The sequence below is a fragment of the Elephas maximus genome, chromosome 1 (assembly GCF_024166365.1).
Source record: "Elephas maximus indicus isolate mEleMax1 chromosome 1, mEleMax1 primary haplotype, whole genome shotgun sequence".
Taxonomy (NCBI): domain Eukaryota; kingdom Metazoa; phylum Chordata; class Mammalia; order Proboscidea; family Elephantidae; genus Elephas; species Elephas maximus.
Genome location: NC_064819.1, coordinates 216,998,097 through 217,018,503, shown reverse-complemented (window position 1 = coordinate 217,018,503; position 20,407 = coordinate 216,998,097). Strand labels below are relative to the sequence as shown.

Sequence of the window (20,407 nt, the reverse complement as noted above, 5' to 3'; positions counted from 1 at the left end):
CCTGAAGGGTGCAAACTTTAGACTTTTTCCCCCATTTTTTTCCATAATGGAAAGATGGGACTTAAAATATCTCATTTCTCATTTAAAAAAAAAAAAAGTGAGCATATGAAATATAACACCATGGTTTATCACTTTATGTTTCAAGGGTATAGAGGCCACCTTTCTATATGCATTTAAGTTCTAGAGGAAAAAAGCAAAATAATAATATTAATACATAAAAAAAGCAAAATAATAATATTAATACATAGTAAACAAAAAAGTATTTTATTTATTTTAAAACAAAACTATAGCCTCATTTCTAAGTCCAGCAATTGCTCCATTCTGAACAGTTTTTGAATGTGTTTAATGTGATTGCTGTGCTTTCAACTCAAGAAGCATGGTATTAGGGTTTTCCTGGATCAAATTTTAGATAAATGGGGGTTCTCTGCAGTAACAGATAATGTCAAGTGGGTCTAGTGGATGATAAGGTAACAGAGTTGGGAGAGATGACAGATAAAACAGTACACACCAATAAGAGATAGGCATCAGGAATGTAAGGGCCAGATACTTATAATTTGATTGGCTAGGATGCTGTAGGTAGAAGGGATAAAACGGAAGGTTATTGACCTCATTAGCTTTATTAGATGTTTACTTACTTGTAAACCCATTGCTGTGGAGTTGATTTCAACTCATAGAAACCCTATAGGACAAAGTAGAACCACCTCATAAGGTTTCCAAGGAGCAGCTGGTGGATTCGAACTGCTGCCGTTTTGGTTAGCAGGTGAGATCTTTACCACTGCACCACTACAGCTCCAAAGAGTTTACTCAGTACAGTAATATTTAGTAATTTTGTGTACTTTCTTAACCTTTCAGGGTTGTTGTTAGGTCTACAGATCACATATAATAGCCTAGTACATATCTAACATTCAATAAATAGTAGCTATTATTCTATGTTCATGCACATAAACTATGTTCATCCTGCATTCTTCAAATAAAAGAATATAGGAATTAGAACAAATTCATCAGTAAGCTATTAGAATTTTAATAATTATGACTTAGGATTTCAGAAAAATACCACTCACACTTTCCAAACTGGCTTCTGTGTAAGTATAGTGCTATAGATATAAGCTGATGTGCAAAGGGAGAATGATACTATGGTAGTCTCATAAACCATGTTAAGATGAAAAAAAAAAAAAAGTGAGCTTGAAAAGAGGTTAAATGGCCCCTTTATTAAATTCTCATGTAAACAAAGTTAATACTAGGAGAGAAATAAAAGATTCAAAGGATTAAAGAATAATTAGAAATTTAAAATGACGTTCCCACTGGAAATACTTTAGCTGATTTTCCCTTTGGGAAAATCTGAAACCTTGTTTAAGGTAAATCTAAACAACGAAATAAGTCTCTGGAAGAGAGTGGAAACTAAGGTTAACACCAACATCTCTTAAACACAACAATCATATCTTGACACATAGTACAAATTAAGAGCATAGGTTAAGAGGGTGAGTTCTGGAGTCAGATTGCCTGGGTTCAAATTTCAGCTCCAGTACTGTGGGACTTTTTGACAGGCTACTTTACTTCTCCATACATGAAAATGGATATAATATCAGTACCTATCCTATCATCCACCACCCATTTGTCAGTTTGTCATACTGTGGAGGCTTGTGTGATGCCGTGATGCTGGAAGCTATGCCACCACTATTTCAAATACCAGCAGGGTCACCCATGGTGAACAGGTTTCAGCAAAGCTTCCAGACTAAGAAAGACTAGGAAGAAGGACCTGGGGATCTACTTCTAAAAATTTTGGCCAGTGAAAACCTTATGATTAGCAGCACATTAGGACTGGAGGAAGACTATTAACAACCTGCAATATGCAGATAACAAAACCTTGCTTGCTGAAAGGGAAGAGAACTTGAAGCACTTACTGATGAACATCAAAGACCACAGCCTTCAGTAAGGACTACAATTCAATTTAAAGAAAACAAAAGTCCTCACAACTTGATCAGTAAGCACCATCATGATAAAGGGAGAAAAGATTGAAGTTGTCAAGAATTTCATTTTACTTGGATCCACAATCAATGCCCATGGAAGCAGCAGTCAAGAAATTAAATGTAGTATTGTAATGGGCAGAAACCCTGGTAGCATAGTGGTTAAAAGCTATGGCTGCTAACCAAAAGGTCAGCAGTTTGAATCCACCAGGTGCTCCTTGGAAACTGCATGGGGCAAACCTGTCTACTCTGTCCTATAGGGTCACTATGAGTCATAATCGACTTGACGTATTGTAATGGGCAAATCTTCTGTAAAAGACCTCTTTAAAGTATTAAAAAGCAAAGATTTCACTTTGAGGATTAAGGTGCACCTGACCCAAGCCATGGAGTTTTCAAACACCTCATAAGCATGCAAAAGCTGGACAATGAATAAGGAAGACTGAAGAAGAACAGGAGCCTTTGAATTGTGATGTTGGTGAAGAATATTGAATATATCATGGACTGCCGAAAGAACGAACAAATCTGTCTTGGAAGAAGTACAACCAAAACGCTCCTTAGAAGCAAGGATGACAAGACTACATCTCACATACTTTGGACATTTTATCAAGAGGGATCAGTCCTTGGAGAAGGACATCACACTTGGTAAAGTGGAGGGTCAGCAAAAAAGAGAAAGACCCTCAACAAGATGGATTGACACAGTGGCTGCAGCAATGAGCTCAAGTATAGCAAAAATTGTGAGGATGGCACAGCACCAGGCAGCGTTTCCTTCTTTTGTGCATAGGGCCGCTATGAGTTGGAACTGACTCAACTGTACCTAACAACAGAACAAGAAGACTTGGTGCCGTTGAATTATGATGTTGGGAAAGAATATTGAATAAACCATGGACTGCCAGAAGAATGAACAAGTGTACAGCCAGAATTCTCCTTAGAAGCAAGGATGGCAAGACTTCCTCTCACGTACCTTGGACATGTTATCAGGAGAGACCAGTGCCTGGAAAAGGACATCATACCTGGTAAAGTAGAGGGTCAGCAAAAAAGAGGAAGACGCTCAATGAGATGGACTGACCCAGTGGCTGCAACACTGGGCTCAAACATAACAACAATTATGAGGATGGCCCAGGATAGGGCAGTGTTTCATTCTGCTGTATACAGGCTCACTATGATTTGGAACTGACTCAACGACACCTAACAACAATGGTTTATTATGAACTCTAAGATGACATGCTTACTTTCCTCCAAGGTTCTTTATTTTTCACTTCACCCTGCATTTCTTCCCAGTTGGTTAGATTGAAATCCACAAGGGTACTTTTCTTTTTCTTTTTTTCTCTGCCTGAAAAGTGAACCTAACGACAAGGTAATTCAAGAATTTGCCAGGAGACCTGCGTTCATCAGAAATATTTTTCTGCTCAAATTCTGATGATCAAACTTTAAAATTCAGAATGGATCATGATTTAGCTACATTGTCCACATGAAAACAGGGGAAAACCACCCCAGTGTACATGGGGTTAAGAAATCAGACGAAGTGATCATTATGTGATAATGGATTAATAATAGATATTCTAATGAACCAAACACGAGCTTGACAAAACTCCCAGGTACTTTTCATAAAATAATTTTGATGAGCTACTTTGTCTGTGAAGAGTGGAACACATGATGGAGTGTAAACAAAAAGAAGAGTCATGAATGACTTCAAGGGCATATATTAGTCTTTATTCAGGAAGTTCTAACTTTGCATCTGACCCAAGCCATGGTCTTTTCAATCATGTCATATTTGTACAAAAGTTGGATAATGAGAAAAGAGGTCAGAATTAATACATTCAAACTGTGGCATTGGCAAAGAATATTCAATATATCATGGGCTGCCAGAAGAATGAACAAATCAGTCTTAGAAGAAATACAGAATGCTCATTAGAAGTGAGGATGGCAAGACTTTAACTTGCTTAAATTAGACACATCATCAGGAAAGACCACTTGCTAGAAAAAGATATGTTTGGTAGAACTAAAAAAACCAAACCCAAGTTTGGTAGAGGGCCTACAAAAATGAGGGAAACCCTTATTGAGATGGATTGACATAGTAGACAAAACAATGAACTTAAACATACCAATGACCATGAGTATGGTGCAGGACTGGGCCACATTTTACTCTATTATACATAAGGTCATCATGAATCAGAGCTGACTAGATAGCAACTAAAAACAACGGCAAAATTTTTTTAACAAAATCTCTTTTGCTGCAATCTATACCATGATCTACTTAACTTGATTCCATTGAAAATAGGCCCATATCAACTACACAATGACTCTTGTGAACCTGGAAGCAACCAGAATTATGTATTTTTATTTTTTTTTTTTACCAAGAAAGTAAAAAGCGGCTCCTTAACTTAAAAGAGATTGTCATTTGGTAGATTAAATCTCTTTAAACAGGATGATATATCCACAACATTACCAGCATAGCTAAAATTTGCAACTTGAGATTGAACTGGGATCCCTCTGGATATGTCTCTGGAGATGGGAAAATCAAGCTATAATAGATTAAATTGTGTCCCCCAAAAAGATATGCTGAATCCTAACACACCTGTGAATGTGACCCTGTTTGAAAACAGAGTCTTTGAAGATATTACCGGTTAGGTTACCATGAGGTCTCGCTGGAATAAAATAAATCTTAATTGTATATGACTAGTGTCCTTATAAAAGAGAAAAAGGTACATAGAGACAAAGGAAGGCCACCATGTGACACTGCAGCTGCAAGCCAAAGAATGTCTGGAGATACCAGAAGCTAGGAGAGAGGCATGGAGCAGTTTCTGTCTCAGAACCCTCAGAAGGAATCAATACAGCAAACACCTGATCTCCACAACTGTAAGACAATAAATTTTTCTTCTAAAAGACCTAGTTTGTGGTATTTTGTTACAACAGCCCTGGGAAACTGATACACAAGGCCATGAAATGTCCATCAGCTTGTGAGACTGAAAGGTCTTTTGGGTAAAATTCATCCCATGAGAAGAGGGAGAATTAATTCTAAGTATGGCATAATGTCACTACTGGGCTTTGTCTTTAGCTTGACTCCCCATTGACTCATATCTGCATCCCACGGAAGGGAGGGAGAGCTGTGAACAAAGAATAAAAAAGTCTGTTTTCCAAAAAATGCTCTAACATGGAAGTAAAAGGTGATACCACACTAAGACCCCTTGCAGGATGTAGCCCAGAAAGGCAGAGGTGCTTCCCTTCCACAGCACTGATTGTGGTACAACTTTGGCATCGCCGGGACTCCAAGCATTAGTGACAGTGAACATTGGTACAGGGAGCAGTGTCCCCAGAAACTTGGGTGTACCTTATGATGATCGTTCGCTAGGATATGTCAATAGAGTGTAGCAATGGTATGTATCTGACTTCTTAATAAGCAAGTACATGTGAGAATCTTAGAAATATTTGCATGAGCTCAATTCCATTATGAGCAGGTAAGCAAGAGTCAGAGACGCTCAGGTTTACATTACCATCCTTGCCCAGCTTTTAAATAATGATGATAAGATGAGTTCTTTATATAGTACTCCAATTACTTGCTGCAGCATTTTCTGGTAATTATATTTCACAATTAGGTAGTCTATTCCAAAGTTCACATATTTGTCACATCTGTTAAAGATCTCCAGAACTCAGGTAGAAAGCTTCTTTTGGAATATTAGAGAGAATGAATTTTGCAAAACAGACTATTGCTATTGTTTGAAAATTATAAACATGAGAACTTTTCCAAACAAGCACCCATCATAAAGGCAGTCATTTAACAAAAGCAATTAAAAGGACTGAATATGAATGCCATCTGTCCTGGTATATATATTAAGAGCCATATTTAGTGTAACACTTCAACAATGCTGCTTACATCCTTGCCACTCAGTAAAAGAAATAACATTCCTTCTTTAAATATTCCTTCTTAAAACATTTACTTTCTTCTGAACATTTTAAATAGCTGCACCCAACTGTTTCATGTTAAAGACATCAAAATGGCACTTTGTGCCAGTGTGCCAATCTTACCAAATTCAATCATTGCCCTAATATTGAATTAAACTTTGACCTTGGCTCTATACTATCTTCTTCTCAAAAGTCTTATGATGCTTCTAGTTTTAGATGGTGGTAAAATTAGGCTTATTATTATTGCAGTCATTACCCCAAATTCACGGACAGAAAGGAAAGGTGCCATGAGAATGTCCACACCAGTTTTCTAGCAAGGAGGACCAGTCGTTGAGGTACTTCAGTGGGGTGGGATATATGATTGGGCTTTAGCCAATAGACAAGGTAGGTGGAGGCAAAGAGATCTACAAGATGAGTTTACTCAGGTAAACTTCTTAGTAGGTTCCTTGGAAAAACTTAGCACTTCCTTTATGCAGTATTACAAGGTGGCAAATTAAACAAAATCCCACTAAAAAATACAATGATATGGAAAATCTATTCCCACAAAAGTTCGTACATATTACCTACAAAAAAGAGTAGAGGTTTTGGAGTCCACCACCTACAATTACAAAAATCACATGCTAAAAATGTCATTACGAGCTGTCCTGTAAGTACTACAGGAGATTGTATTACCAAGTGCCAAAATTCCGATGCATGTATTCAGCCAACCCTCTAAATTTCAAATCTTAATATATATTTTCCATCTCCACTGTTGCCTTCCATTCATCAATGCACCATTAACATTTCTATGCTTAGGAAGTACTAACACATAGCATTTGCTTCAGGGAAAAAAAAAAACAAACATAAAGAATAACTCTCCAGGACAAGACCTACCCTACAAAAAACTTCCCAAATTCTTCTGAAATCACCTCATTGTCTTGTCATTTTCTGTTTTGCTCTTTCTCTCAAGAAGACATCACAATCAATGAGACCAAGAACTAATGCTCAGCTCACTATAGCCCATCCCACCCCTTTTGGAGTCAGGTAACCCAGTTTTGTGAGAGCAAGCATGTGTGCCAATGTATGTGAGAAAGAAAGAGAAGTTTACCTTCCAATGAGTGAGAACTCGCCCACCACGCCAAGGCGCCGCATGGCGCTCAGGAGTCCTCGGACAGTCATGCCTTCACAGAAGCAGACCACCACTCTAGCCTTGGGAAGCCGCTCTCGGAGCTTGCGCAGGAGTCGGTCAAAGCTCTTCTCCCCAGCATTGCTATAGATTTTGTCCGAATGGGCGATACAGAGTCCTTCCTGGGCAGCCAGCTCTTTGAAAGCGTCCATTCCACTCTCTCCGTAATTCCCTGTCCAAAAACAATCATCAGATTGTCAAGACAATCGTGGTAGCAACAGCACTAAAAAACTGGAATAAGAATTCATTGGTCACAAGGAGTGGAGGCGACAGGCTTGCCAAATAATTTGTAAGGATAACTGGAACTGAAGGGAGATGAGGAATGGTAGGAAGTTGATTTCCCATCTGGATGGGTTAAAGAGAATAATCAAATATAATCAAATGATCAACTCTAGGATAATGATGTGAAACTATTGCAGCTAGGTCATCCACAGTGAAATAAGTTTTTTGAAATAAAGGACTGTTGTCCTATTTTACAATGATGATTAATATTGGTTGTCCCAGATTTTAACAATATAGGAGAGATCAGCACATTGGGGTAGGAAGGTCAATCAGCACAATGAGAAGGCCTATTCATTTGAGGGCTTGCTGGAGCTAGCTGCCTGGTTAGGAGGCAGCCACTCGTGCTGATATAAAGACCTGCAACATTTCCAGGCAAAGTGAGTAAGCAAGGCATCAAAACACCTGGCCAAGCCAGAGAGCAGGAGGTGAGGAGCAGCAGCAAGGTCTTAGTCACAATCCACCATCCTCTGATGAAGTGATGGGATTAGGAAATATTTGCGTCTTATATTTTTCATTTTGATTTTATCATTCCTATAATAAAATACAGAGCCCTGGTGGTGCAGCGGTTAAGCATTTGGCTGCTAACCAAAGGCTGGAAGTTCAAATCTACCAGCTGCTCCTTGGAAACTCTATGGGGCAGTTCTACTGTGTCCTGTAGGATTGCTGTGAGTCGGAATCAGCTCAATGGCAGTGAGTATGGGCTTATAAAAAAATACACTTAAAAAAAAATCTAAAAACTCACAGAAATCAATGAGATAAAACAAATACCACATTTTACCAATTCTTCATCTCTATATTTCACTGAAGATTTTTGCCTCTGGTTTGGTATCCTCTATATCCCTACTCTAGTTAGAATTCCTGGGTGGAGTAAACAGTTAAGCACTTGAATACTAACTGAAAGATTGGTGGTTTGAACCCACTCAGAGATGCCTTGGAAGAAAGGCCTGGCAATCTGTTTCCAAAAGGTGACAACCTTGAAAGCCCTATGGAGCTCAGTTGTACTCTGCAACACATGAGGTCACCATGAGTCAGAATCAACTTGATGACAACAGTTTTATTTTATTTTTTAATATCCCTACTCCTCTTCTCAAATTTGGGGATTTTGATATCAATGTGGATGATCCATCCAACACCATTTTCTTCTCAGTTCCTCAACCTCCTGTTATTATTTCCTCTAATCCGGGTGTCTTAGTCATCTAGTGTGCTACTATAACAGAAATACCACAAGTGGATGGCTTTAACAAACAAATTTATTCTGTCACAGTTTAGGAGGCTAGAAGTTTGAATTTAGGGCACCAGCTCTAGGGTAAGGCTTTCTTTCTCTGTTGGCTCTGGGGGAAGGCCACTGTTTTCTTTCAACATCTGTGGACCTGGTGTTCCTTGTAGATCTCTGTGTATCTTGGCACCAATCATCCCCTGGATCTAGGAGGTTCTCAGCATAGGGACCCTGGGTCCAAAGAATGTGCTTTACTCCTGGCTTTTGTTTACTGGTTGGAGGAGGTTCCTGAGGACTAAATTATGACTTAGGGTTGGAGAGTTGATATAGGCCTAATGTAGGACAGTGAAGGGATATTGCTGGCCTTGCCTGCTGAAAGCAAACTGCTTCTGGTGGTTCTGTGAAGCAGGTATAGAGAAAAGGGCATTAGCCAGATCAATAGCTGCATATGAGGTACCAGGAGATATATTAATTTACTCAAGCAATGAAATCACATCTGGAACAGTAGCTGTAATTGGAGTCACCACCTGGTTAAGTTTTTGATAATCTACTGTCATTCTCCAAGATCCACTTGTTTTTTGCACAGCCAAATAGGCGAGTTGAATGGGGATGTGATGGGAATCACCACCCCTGCCTCCTTCAAGTACATGATAGTGGCAGTAATCTCTGCAATCCCTTGAGGAATGCAATATTGCTTTTAGTTTACTATTTTCTTTAGGTGGGGCAGCTCTAATGGCTTCCACTGAGGTTTTCCTATCAAAATGCCCCATACTCCATTTGTCAGGGATCCAATGTTGGGGGGTTCTTCCAGTTACTGAGCATATCTATTCCAATTATACATTCTGGAACTGGGAAAATCACTACAGGATGGGTTCGTGGAATCAATGGAGCCACTGTGAGCCAAATCTGAGCCAAGTCTCCATTAGTAACCTCACCTCTATACACCCCCACTCTGACTGGTGGGCCATGGTGACGTTTTGGGTCTCCTGGAATTAGGGTCAGTTCAGAGCCAGTATCCAGTTATCCCTGAAAAATCTGACTATTTCCTTTTCCCCAATGAACAGTCACTCTTGTAAAAGGCTGTAGATTCCTACGGGGAAGGTTGGGAGAAAGATTAACAGTATAGGTTCTTGGCAGTGGAATGGAGTCCTTCCTCAAGGAGATCCAGCCTTCCCTTCATTCAAGGTGGGTCTGTAAGCTGGCCCAAGTCTGGGAATTGATTGAGGGGCCGTGACTCTCTATTCTGGTGATTTGAGTTAGACTGTCGTTCACTTGACCTAGAATTCTCCCACTTGTACAGATCAAGTAAATATTTGGTAGATTCCCCATCTATTTAATTCCTAGGGGCACCACGACTAAGTAGCCGTTGCCATAAATCCATATGAGTCAGAATATTCTGATTACTGCTTTAACTTTGTCCATTACAGTAATCACATCCACCTTGTCTATGTCAATTGTTGAGTGCCACCACTTGGCCCCTACCACTACGGTGTCCAATCAGCCCCTTTGTAGTTAGGTGTCTTAATTCAGTTAGGGCAGTTCTCACTGTCAAATCTGACTTACATAAAATAGTAATCATGGCAGTCTTCAAGGATGCTGGGGCTCTCCACAAATTTGTTCTTCATTGTTTTGGCAAAAGATGTGTCCTCTGGGTGCTCCATGTGTGGATCTGTGGGTCTAATTTGACAATTCCACTCTAACATGCCAACTTCCCTAAGCCTTTGGATATCTTCTTCTACAGTATACCAACACAGGTCTCATACTTCAACTTGCTTTAGTGTGGGCTACAGCATAATCCATGCTTCAACAGCCCAACCGAATAAACTATTAGATGCTTTCCTAACTTCTTGAGCTGAAACATTGAATGAAGAATCTGTGCTTAGTGAGCCCCTATCAATAAACTCAGACTGATTCAACTTGATGTTCCTTACATCATTATTCCACACCCTTAATAGCCATTCCCATACATATTCCCCAGGTTTCTGTTCATACCCATTAGAAAACTCAAGCAGTTCTTTTAAAGTGTAGTGTACTTCCTCCTGCATCACACTTTGTACTTCAGCCTATAGGTCTAGAAGCCAAAATGGGTGGTGGGGATGTGTTTTGAGAACATTCAGCAATGTCTTGTAAAGTATATGCCTCAGGCAATGCCCCATGCAATGACTCAGATGCCTCCCCAGGCAATATCTCAGACAAAGACTCTTCAGACACAGCTGGGTTAATCTCATCAGATGGGGGTGGAGGGGCTAATGGTTTTGTTGGCAGAAGCAACTCAATGGAATTTAGGCACTCAGTGTCTTCAGCTTCCTGATTATCTGCCCATTTCTTCCAGGATCCCATTTCTTTCCAATCAGTGGTGTCACTTTAACTTCACATACCATTAAAAATTGGGAATTCAGTTTACGTTGTAATTCAGCCACTCTTATGATAAGACTCTTAGTTTGTTTTTTGGCAATATCAGCTCTGTTACTACAAGAAATAAGACTTTCTTCCATGGCACAAGTGAAAACTTAGAGGTCATTTATGTAGCACTTGAGCTTTGACTATGAAGCCCTGACCTCGTTTCTTTCTTTCACCATTTAGTCTAGCGAAAGTAGGACCAATCAACCTACTTCCTTATACTTCTCATTCTGACAAATTGTGGTAAAGTACCAAATATGCAATTGCCATGAGTCTCACCTCTTACCAATACTTGATCTATTGGTGGTGATATTTTGTGTATTTCTATTGACACCTCACACCATGGATTAGCAAGCAGTGCCCTCTTTACTACTGTCAGTGTCATTAACATCTTTAAGACTAACCAGACTTGAGAACCAATTTAGAAAACTCATCCTTACAATTTTGTTTCTCTAGAACCACTCTCAGTACCAAATGTCTTAGGCTGGGTTCTCCAGAGAAGGAAACCAGTGAAGCGTGTATAGAGAGAGAGAGAGAGAGATTTATAGCAAAGAAATGGCTCACATGGTTGTAGAGGCTGGAAAGTCCCAAGTCTGTGGGTCAGGCATCAGGCTGGAGACTTCTCCTGACTCACAAAGCTATAGGTGCTGATGAACCCAAGATCAGCAGGTCAGATGGTAGGCTGCCACCTCAAGTCCCAAGAACCAGAGATCAGATGATGACAAGCCAAATGCAGGATCCAGAGCAGAGCAAAAGCCAGGGAGATTTGCCAGAAAGCCCATATACATTGGATGGAGGCCACACCTCCAAGGAAACTCCCTTTCAACTGATTGGCTGCTCATAGCAGATGTCATCATGGGGGTGTTTACATCATTATTAGCTGCCAGCCTACATCATAACTGCCAAACCACTGAGAATCATGGCCCAGCCAAGTTGACACACAACCTTAACCATCACACCAGGGCTTCAAACCTGTTCATCCCACTTCAAACCCCTGCTGAAAATTTGCATTTCTAACAAGTTCCCCAGTGATGCTAATGCTGCTGGTTAGGGACCAATTCTGAGAAACCATTAGTAGAGCAGTGGTTCTGATCATTCATTATATGTAAAGAATCACCTGGGGACCTTGTTAAAATGTAGATTCTGATTCAATATATCTCAGGTAGACATGCAAATTCTCAGCAGGGGTTCAAACCAGAACAAACTGGTTAGAAGCCCTGCTGTACCCCTCCCCATGGTCACACTTTTGACCTTGTTACCACAGATGTTTCTAACACCTCTGAATGTAATGTCAAACTACCCAGTCTCTGATTACCCCCTCTTATCTTTTAAGATCATTATTCTACTATCCTTCCTCAGTATTTTTCCGGTTTCATAAATACCCCAAATCTATTTAGCCTCACTATTCTCTTTCCACACTCCCATTTTCCTATTAGCCCAGCTTAGATCTCATAGCCTATCCTTATATCACTTCCGGGCAGATTCCTTAACTCCCTTGTATTTTCCTGACAAAACCCTAATGCTAGTTAAGCCCAACCATCCACCTATTCCTTGACTACACTTGAACATCTAAACATGGCTGGGGAATACTCAAAGCCTTGCCAATTGGTTTTATTTTAAATTCATGAGTGTACATACACCTGAGCATTTCATGTATTTAGCTAGAGATTAGCTTCAGTCTGATCCCACAGGGAAGTGTTAGAGCACAAATTGTACCATACTTAGTCCCACCTTTAGGCAAGGTGGCCCCCCTTGTCATTCAGTCATTGACTTAGGTCCAGCAGATGGGGATAGGTGTAGCCTCCCAGGAAGGTGCACCTGGGCTTGTTAAAAGTCTATTCTCATAGTAGCTGGGAGAGTGGTAACTATCAGCTGTCATCTAGACTACTGCACAAGACTTCTGATTGATCTCCCTGCTTCTGCTCTTGTTCCCAATTATCCATTCCACACCTAACAACCAGAGTGACCTATTGAGGTTTGAAGGTTTAAATCAGATTATTCCACCCTCTGCATAAAGTTCCAATCACTTCCCAACACACTTGAAATGAAACCAAAACTCCTTCTCTTGGACTACAAGGTTGTACTGCTTTGATCGTTCCAACTTCTCCAACCCCATCTATTCTCACTTCTTCAAAAGCCTTTCCTAATCAGTTAGCTTAAAGTCTTCCAGGAAATCCTGGCCACATCCCTTGTTCTTATCTTACTACTTATACCTGATATTTTTTCTTGTTATTTTTCTGTTCCCCCTAGAATGTAAGCTCCATAAGCACATCTTTTTATGACTTTTTATGACTCAACATGAAGAGTAGTTGTAGACATTTAAATGCATAGTAAAAGTGCATTTATTATAACTGCCCAGTAGAGAAATGGGCTAATGTTACAAACAAGCAATTTACAAAATACAAGTAAAAGTGAATAATAAGCATATGAAAAAAAATCACTGAATTGCATTATCAAGAAAGTACAATTAAAGTAAGACACTATTTTTTCACCTATCAGAATGCCAGAATTTCAAAGATTAATAATATTCAATGTTAACAAATACAGTCACAGTTACTGAAGGGGGTTCAAACTTTTTTGGTGGACAATTTGGTAGTAGTTATCAAAATTTTCAAGATAAATATCAGTTAAATACAGCAATGGTTATATCAAAATAATTTTAAAAGAATTCTATTATCCAAAAAGACTTAGGACTTAAATCTCAAACTCTATCAAAGTTATTGGTATTGTAATGGAGTCTAATAGAACTGTCTGGCATTTTTGAGAAGAAAGCTTTGCTATTTCCTTTTTCACAAGGCTAAATTACCAAAACTAAAGCATCTGCCTCTTAAATCAACCACCTTCAATGGCCTAATCCAGCCCAGTGAAGCTGAAAGAGAGGAACTCGCACATCACATCATCAATTCCATGGACTTTGGAAACACGTCATGGATCAGACAAGACGCATTGACTAATTACAAGGGAGAAAACTGCAGCTGGCAAGTGAACACCTCAGCTGTCTGCAGAAAGAGCACGAGGAAGTCAGATGTCGCTTTCTCACAATAAATGCAGGTTCAGAAATCTACAAGGTAAACAGCCATCACCAGCTGACTTTCAAAGCAAAGGCACTTTCCAGTCTGTCTGAAGGCAGTGTTGCACCTTTCCTGCTAAGGTGCTCACCCACGGGTTTCCAATCACAAGCAAATTTTACTCCTTTATCAAAACATAAATGAGCAACACTAAATAATAATGTTCTATGCATTAGAATAAGAAAATCCTGATATTTTAGATCTAGTAAAGGCCTTAGACATAATTTGTCCAAACCCTTCAGGTTACAGACAAGCAAACTGAGGCTCAGAGAGGTAAAGTGGCTCAACGACGGGCATGCAGCTTGCTGGCATCAGAACTGGGGCAGTGATCTACATGTTCTCACTCCAAAGTTACCTTTGATTGCTCTTCATAGCAAAAAGCAATGAAGCATGTAGGTTTTTGTAATCTAAAATAATACCTGGGTACGTTGATTGGGTCCGTGAAATACTTGTCCCAATTTCTTTATATTTTCTTGTTTGAACAGGACGTTTCCATTACATGTTTAACAGAGAGCGGAGTGCCATGCATTGGACCTCATTTTTTTTTTTTTTTTTGGTTAGTACATGTCTTTATTATTTTTTTTATAATTTTTATTGTGCTTTAAGTGAAAGTTTACAAATCAAGTCAGTCTCTCACACAAAAACCCATATACACCTTGCTACACACTCCCAATTGCTCTCCCCCAATGAGACACCCCGCTCCCTCCTCCACTTTCTCTTTTCGTGTCCATTTTGCCAGCTTCTAACCCCCTCCACCTTCTCATCTCCCCTCCAAGCAGGAGATGCCAACATAGTCTCAAGTGTCCACCTGATCCAAGAAGCTCATTACTCACCACCATCCCTCTCCAACTCATTGTCCAGTCCAATCCATGTCTGAAGAGTTGGCCTCAGGAATGGTTCCTGTCCTGAGGCAACAGAAGGTCTAGGGGCCATGAACACTGGGGTCCTTCTAGTCTCAGTCAGACCATTAAGTCTGGTCTTATGAGAATTTGGGGTCTGCATCCCACTGCTCTCCTGCTCCCTCAGGGGTTCTCTGTTGTGTTCCCTGTCAGGGCAGTCATCGGTTGCAGCCGGGCACCATCTGGTTCTTCTGGTCTCAGTATGGACCCCATTTAATCTGCTTGCTTCTCTCATGATACTTAAAGGTTCCAAACTAGCATATAAATGTCCACAAGAACAGCCCTAACATAAGAATGACAATAATAATTTGTACTTTTGTAAATCTCTATACTTCAAAATTTGCATCCATAAGCATTATCTTATTTGAATCTCAACAATTGTACCCATTTTATTGATGACAGTACTATGTGCAAAGGAGTATACAAAAGGGGAAGAAAGCTGTCTCCAAAGAGCTTAAAAGCATGTTATTCTCATTTAGTAGCAGCAGAACTAATGATATGACAAGGACAGTTATAAGTATCTAATAGAGGTGCTGTAGATTAAGAATCAGGGAGCAATTCCTTAAGAAAGAGCCACTTGTTCTGGGTTTTAAAATATAAACAGATATGCAATAAAAAGAATGAAAACCAGGGACTCTTTCACTGTCTACCAGGTCATGAGCAAACAAAGCCCAACTCCAGGTAAAAACACTAAACATAGAGCCCTCCCTCTGCCCCTCACCCCTGCAACTTGGGTTTCCTCTTGCCTTCACCGGTAATTGAAGAATGTATTTAGATACTTCTCTGGGTAGCCCTGAAGGGAGTTGTAAGTATCTAGAACTCATTTATAATAAAACACTTCAAAAATAAAAGAGCCATGTAATTGTAAACACTCATGGCTGGTAGAAAATTGCAGTTTTTTCATTTGATTAGCAAATATTTTATTGAGCTCTTGACTTTAAAAAAAAATCCCTATGCTCTGCACTTTAAGAGTTGCCAAGAAATATCAGACATTGGCTCTGCTTTCAACTTGATGAATATTTACTATGTGTCTGGCACTATGCTAAACACCTAAGCATTTCATTTATTCATCACAGCAACTTCACGCCGAAGTTATAATCTGTGTTTTATATGAGGAAATGGAAGTTCAAAGAAGTTAAGTTTCTTGCCTGAGGTCACACGGTGGTAGACATAGGATTTAGCATCTGATTCAGAAGTTCTTCCTCATAACTACTATTTTATACCACCTTCTACAAGGATTTTTAGTTGTGAAGGCATGACACAAGCACATAAAATACACCAACAACATTAAGTTGTATATAATACAAGGGAAATGAAAAACACTGTAGATTAGTGGGTTCCACTTCCAGGATAAGAGCACAAGGAAGAGCACGGTAGACCTCTTGGGAAAAGTTGGAATGAAACTGGGGCTTAAAGAATGTAACAAGGGTTGGCATTTCAGGTGAATGGGAGTGAATGTGAATCTAATGTGAATTCACCAATGGGGGTGAATATGAATCCAGAATCATTGCCTCTAAAGAAAAGACATTTTTAGAAGTCATGAGTATAGAAGCCCTGCTGGAGCAGAAGCTTCAATGGTTTATAGAATGTCACTGTGTATATACGGGGCCTATCAGGAGGGACCAGTCCCTGGAGAAGAGCATCATGCTTGATAAAGGAGAGGGTCAGCAAAAAAGAAAGACTCTCAATGAGATGGATTGACACAGTGTGTGCAACAATGGGCTCAAGCATAAAACACTTGTGAGAATAGAGCAGGACTAGGCAGTGTTTCATTCCGTTGTACACAGGGTCACTATGAGTTGGAACCAACTCGACAGCACCTAACAATGACAACATCTATGAAAAATAGTGCCTACGGCAATTAGTTTTAAATTGCTGAATGATACCTCGTAACTGGCAATAGAATCTGACACGGCCCATCGAAACTGCTCATTAGCGCCCTTCCTCAAGCAGCGCCCAGGGCACACACCCTGCCTGCCAAGCCTTAGTTATGCCTCTAACAGTCGTCATTGTATAAGCGATTTCTAGGGAAGCATCTGGCATACGACAAGACTGCAATATGGAAAAGTGCTATGTTTTACTGTGTTATAACAGGCTTTATGACAGACTTTATCACTATTATAATGTTGCCTGAAACCTAGAGAGTCAGACAGAAAGGCAAGAGTGGTGTCTGACAAAGCCCACAAAATATAGAATTTAATTTGTTGAAACATTTTAATTTCTATTTCAGTTACATGACACAAATTACAGAGAATAAATGAAGATATTCCATAAAACTAGGCTTCTAAACAGAATTCATGGGGTGGATTTATGAGATAGAAGAACATGGTGTTCATAAAGAAACTCCTATTGTTTGAATAACAATAAAAGTAAGTAATAGAAGTGGACATTATTGTCTACACGAGGGCAAAGTTAAGAAAGGCACTGAAAATGGGAGTATAAACGGCAGTATTTCAGGATAGGAAAACAAAAACAAAGTGAAAGCTCTGAGTTTCCCAAGCTACACATGGTTTGTAAGAAGTCAGATATGATTATTATCCAACCAGATCAAAAGGAAATTCATTCCTAAGAGCCTGAATGAATTTTGTAGTGATTTGGTAGCTAAGTTTCATTGAGCAAGCAAGTGATGAGATAAAATTGTCTTGGGTTTCATAATTCCCTGTATGAACTGCCACCTTAGCCCGAAGTAGGTACGGAGAATGAGGCCTCATATAGATTCTTTTCTTGTACTCCTAAAATATTGAGGGTATGTTCAAGAAACAATCTGAGATCTATTTGGTAGCTAAAATAACATTTCATCCATCATGCGGCACTAATTCAAATCCTGTTACCTGCATCTTCATATATTTTCTTGGTCAAACAACTGTATTCAACATTGCTCATCCCTACATGTTTACACATCAGCTATACGGGGGGAATCATTCAAACAGGGAAAATACATAGATAGTTCTTCACTTTCCTTAAAGAAGGGATGCTTTCACTTTGCAAGATCTACTAGTCTAACATCTCTGGATGCTCTTAATTCCTGCCTTACTTCACGCTTCCATTCTTTCCTTGGTATCCCATAGTACCCTATCAGGTCATATGTGATTGCCTTTAGCCTGAATTGACTTGACTGCAACTAATAACAACAACCATAGGAATCCCAGTCTCCCATGATGATGAATATATTCCCAGCCTGGTCCTTTGGGTCACTGACCAGTCCCTGTCCAAGACCCTAACAACTAACCATTCTACTTTCTGAGACATCTCAGACAAGTAAAATTACATCTCATTTTCAAAAGAATTTGGAAGAAGGGTGCTAATTTGCCAGCACCTTCTGGAAACCCAGTGCAGTGTACAACACTAGCAGAAATTTTTTCCCTTTAGTCTACATTGCTTAAGATGAAATCTAAATTCATTTCTTTTTCTTTCTCAGTGGAGACAGATTTTAATTGGTTTGCATTCTCTTTTTTGGAAGTCTTTCTGAAAGTCACAACTGGCCTTTCTCTTCTCCCAGAGAAATAAGCCCTATTATTTTAACCTTCCTTGGCAGCCTTTTAATTTGTTTGGTTCTCCCACTTAACACCTAAGAAATGTTATGGTTTCCCTGCCTCCATCCACACACCTGCCGAGTCCTCTGACATGGTCAGCATTATGACTCTGGTCAGTCAGAAGTGAGGGAGTCATCACAGCCTCAGGGCTCCCAGCTGGGAGCGTGTAAGGGAGTTTATATGCAAGGTCAGGGTAGCAACTGCCTCACACAGGGCAGTCACAGAGAACAAAAAAAAGTACCAATTGTTATGGAGTTGATTGCAACTCATATCGACCCTATGGGGCAGAGTAGACCTGCCCCATAGGGTTTCCAAGGAGCAGCTGGTAGATTCAAAGAGCTGACCTTTTGATTAACAGCTGATCTCTTAACCACTGTGCCGCCAGGGCTCCACAGAGAAAAAAGGGAAATCATTTTTATCAGCAGTTCTTCAACCCTGCCTCTGATTATCCCAGTTTGGGCAGATACAATTACAGCACCCAGGTGGAAGAAGGAGATTTACCACAAAGTAGCTGTCATGTCTATTCAATTGGATTGAGGCCAAGTAATCTTTGGCCTTAGCTTGTCATGTTCTCAGCTGTGCCTTATAGATGAATGATTAAGGGCATAAGCCTTGGAGGCAGCTCAACCTGGTTTGAATTCTGGTTTTGCCACTTAACTAGCAGATCCGAAAGTACCTTACAATATCTTAAAGAATTTTGTTCTCCAAGCTTTGGTTTCCTCTTGTGTAAAATGGGGGTCATAATACCTGTCTTAAAACGCTTGTCATAATTATTAAATTACAGGCGATAATGAATGCAACATTCCTGGGACATAGACAAATGCAGGGAATGGTGCCTATTTTTACTCTCCGTGCTTCCTAAATTTGTAGAATCCAAAATTGGACATAAGGCTTTAGCACTGACCCAAGGGCTTTGGATTCCTTTTATTTCATACTCTTATTTATAAAACCTAGGCTCATGATAGTTTCTTTAACCACAGTGCTTGAAGACTCTGCACTAATGGTCATCTTGTTTCCAGCCTCTCCCTAGATTATTTTTGCCACATTTGCACTAAGTAAGTCCTTCTCTACTTTTGAACTTTTGGTGTTTATGCAATGCATTCATAAATCTATGTTTGTCTGTAGGGTATTATGATCTCTGCCACTGAGTTTCTCTAAGCTAACACCAGCAATGCCTCATTGTATCTATTTTAGAGCTTTATGGAATAACCCACTCTATTGTGTTTCTAAGGACACTTGGTGATGCAGTGGTTAAACACTCAGCTGCTAACTGAAAGGTTGGTGGTTTGAACCCACCAGCTGCTCGCAGGAGAAAGATGTGGCAGTCTGCTTCCACATAGATTAAGATTACAGCCTTGGAAACCATATGGGGCACTTCTACTCTGTCTTATAGAGTCACTATGAGTAACCGCAATGAATTTTTGTTCTGTTTGTTTAACTGTCTCTGTGCTTGAGTTATTGATGAAATAGAAAAATTAAGAGAAGGTAAAAATATAAGTGGTAGAAAAATACCAAAGGAGATCATCATACTTGCAGAAAAACTGCATTTTCTATTTCTGTTTCCACAGGAAAGAGGGTCATAGAGGCAGCCCAGCCCTATTATACCACCCAACCACCCACATTTATGTGGTACTGAGTACCCAGTCAAAGATGGAAATGTTGTATCCAACAAAAGTACCCGAAAACTATATACATACACTCTGTAACACCATACCCATTGCCACTGAGGCAATTTCAACTCATAGTGACACCAAATATACTTTTTAGTGATAATACCCAGTGTTGGCAAGAGTTCATAAAAATGAGAGCTCCATATACTGACCCAAAACCAAACCCAGTGCCATCGAGTCAATCCCAACTCATAGCGACCCTATAGGACAGAGTAGAACTGGCCCATAGAGTTTCCAAGGAGCGCCTGGCAGATTCAAACTGCGGACCTTTTGGTTAGCAGCCCTAGCACTTAACCACTATGCCACCAGG

General features: G+C 39.8%; 1 protein-coding gene across 1 annotated transcript in view; it reads right to left on the bottom strand.

Annotated features, from left to right (window-relative positions):
* The window catches only part of GRM1 (glutamate metabotropic receptor 1), a 485,985-nt gene that overhangs the window by 334,717 nt on the left and 130,861 nt on the right, over positions 1-20,407 (bottom strand). The window contains exon 2 of the mRNA XM_049903091.1: positions 6,952-7,201. Within this exon, the coding sequence (XP_049759048.1) occupies positions 6,952-7,201 (250 nt within the window). The remainder of the gene's footprint in view (positions 1-6,951; positions 7,202-20,407) is intronic.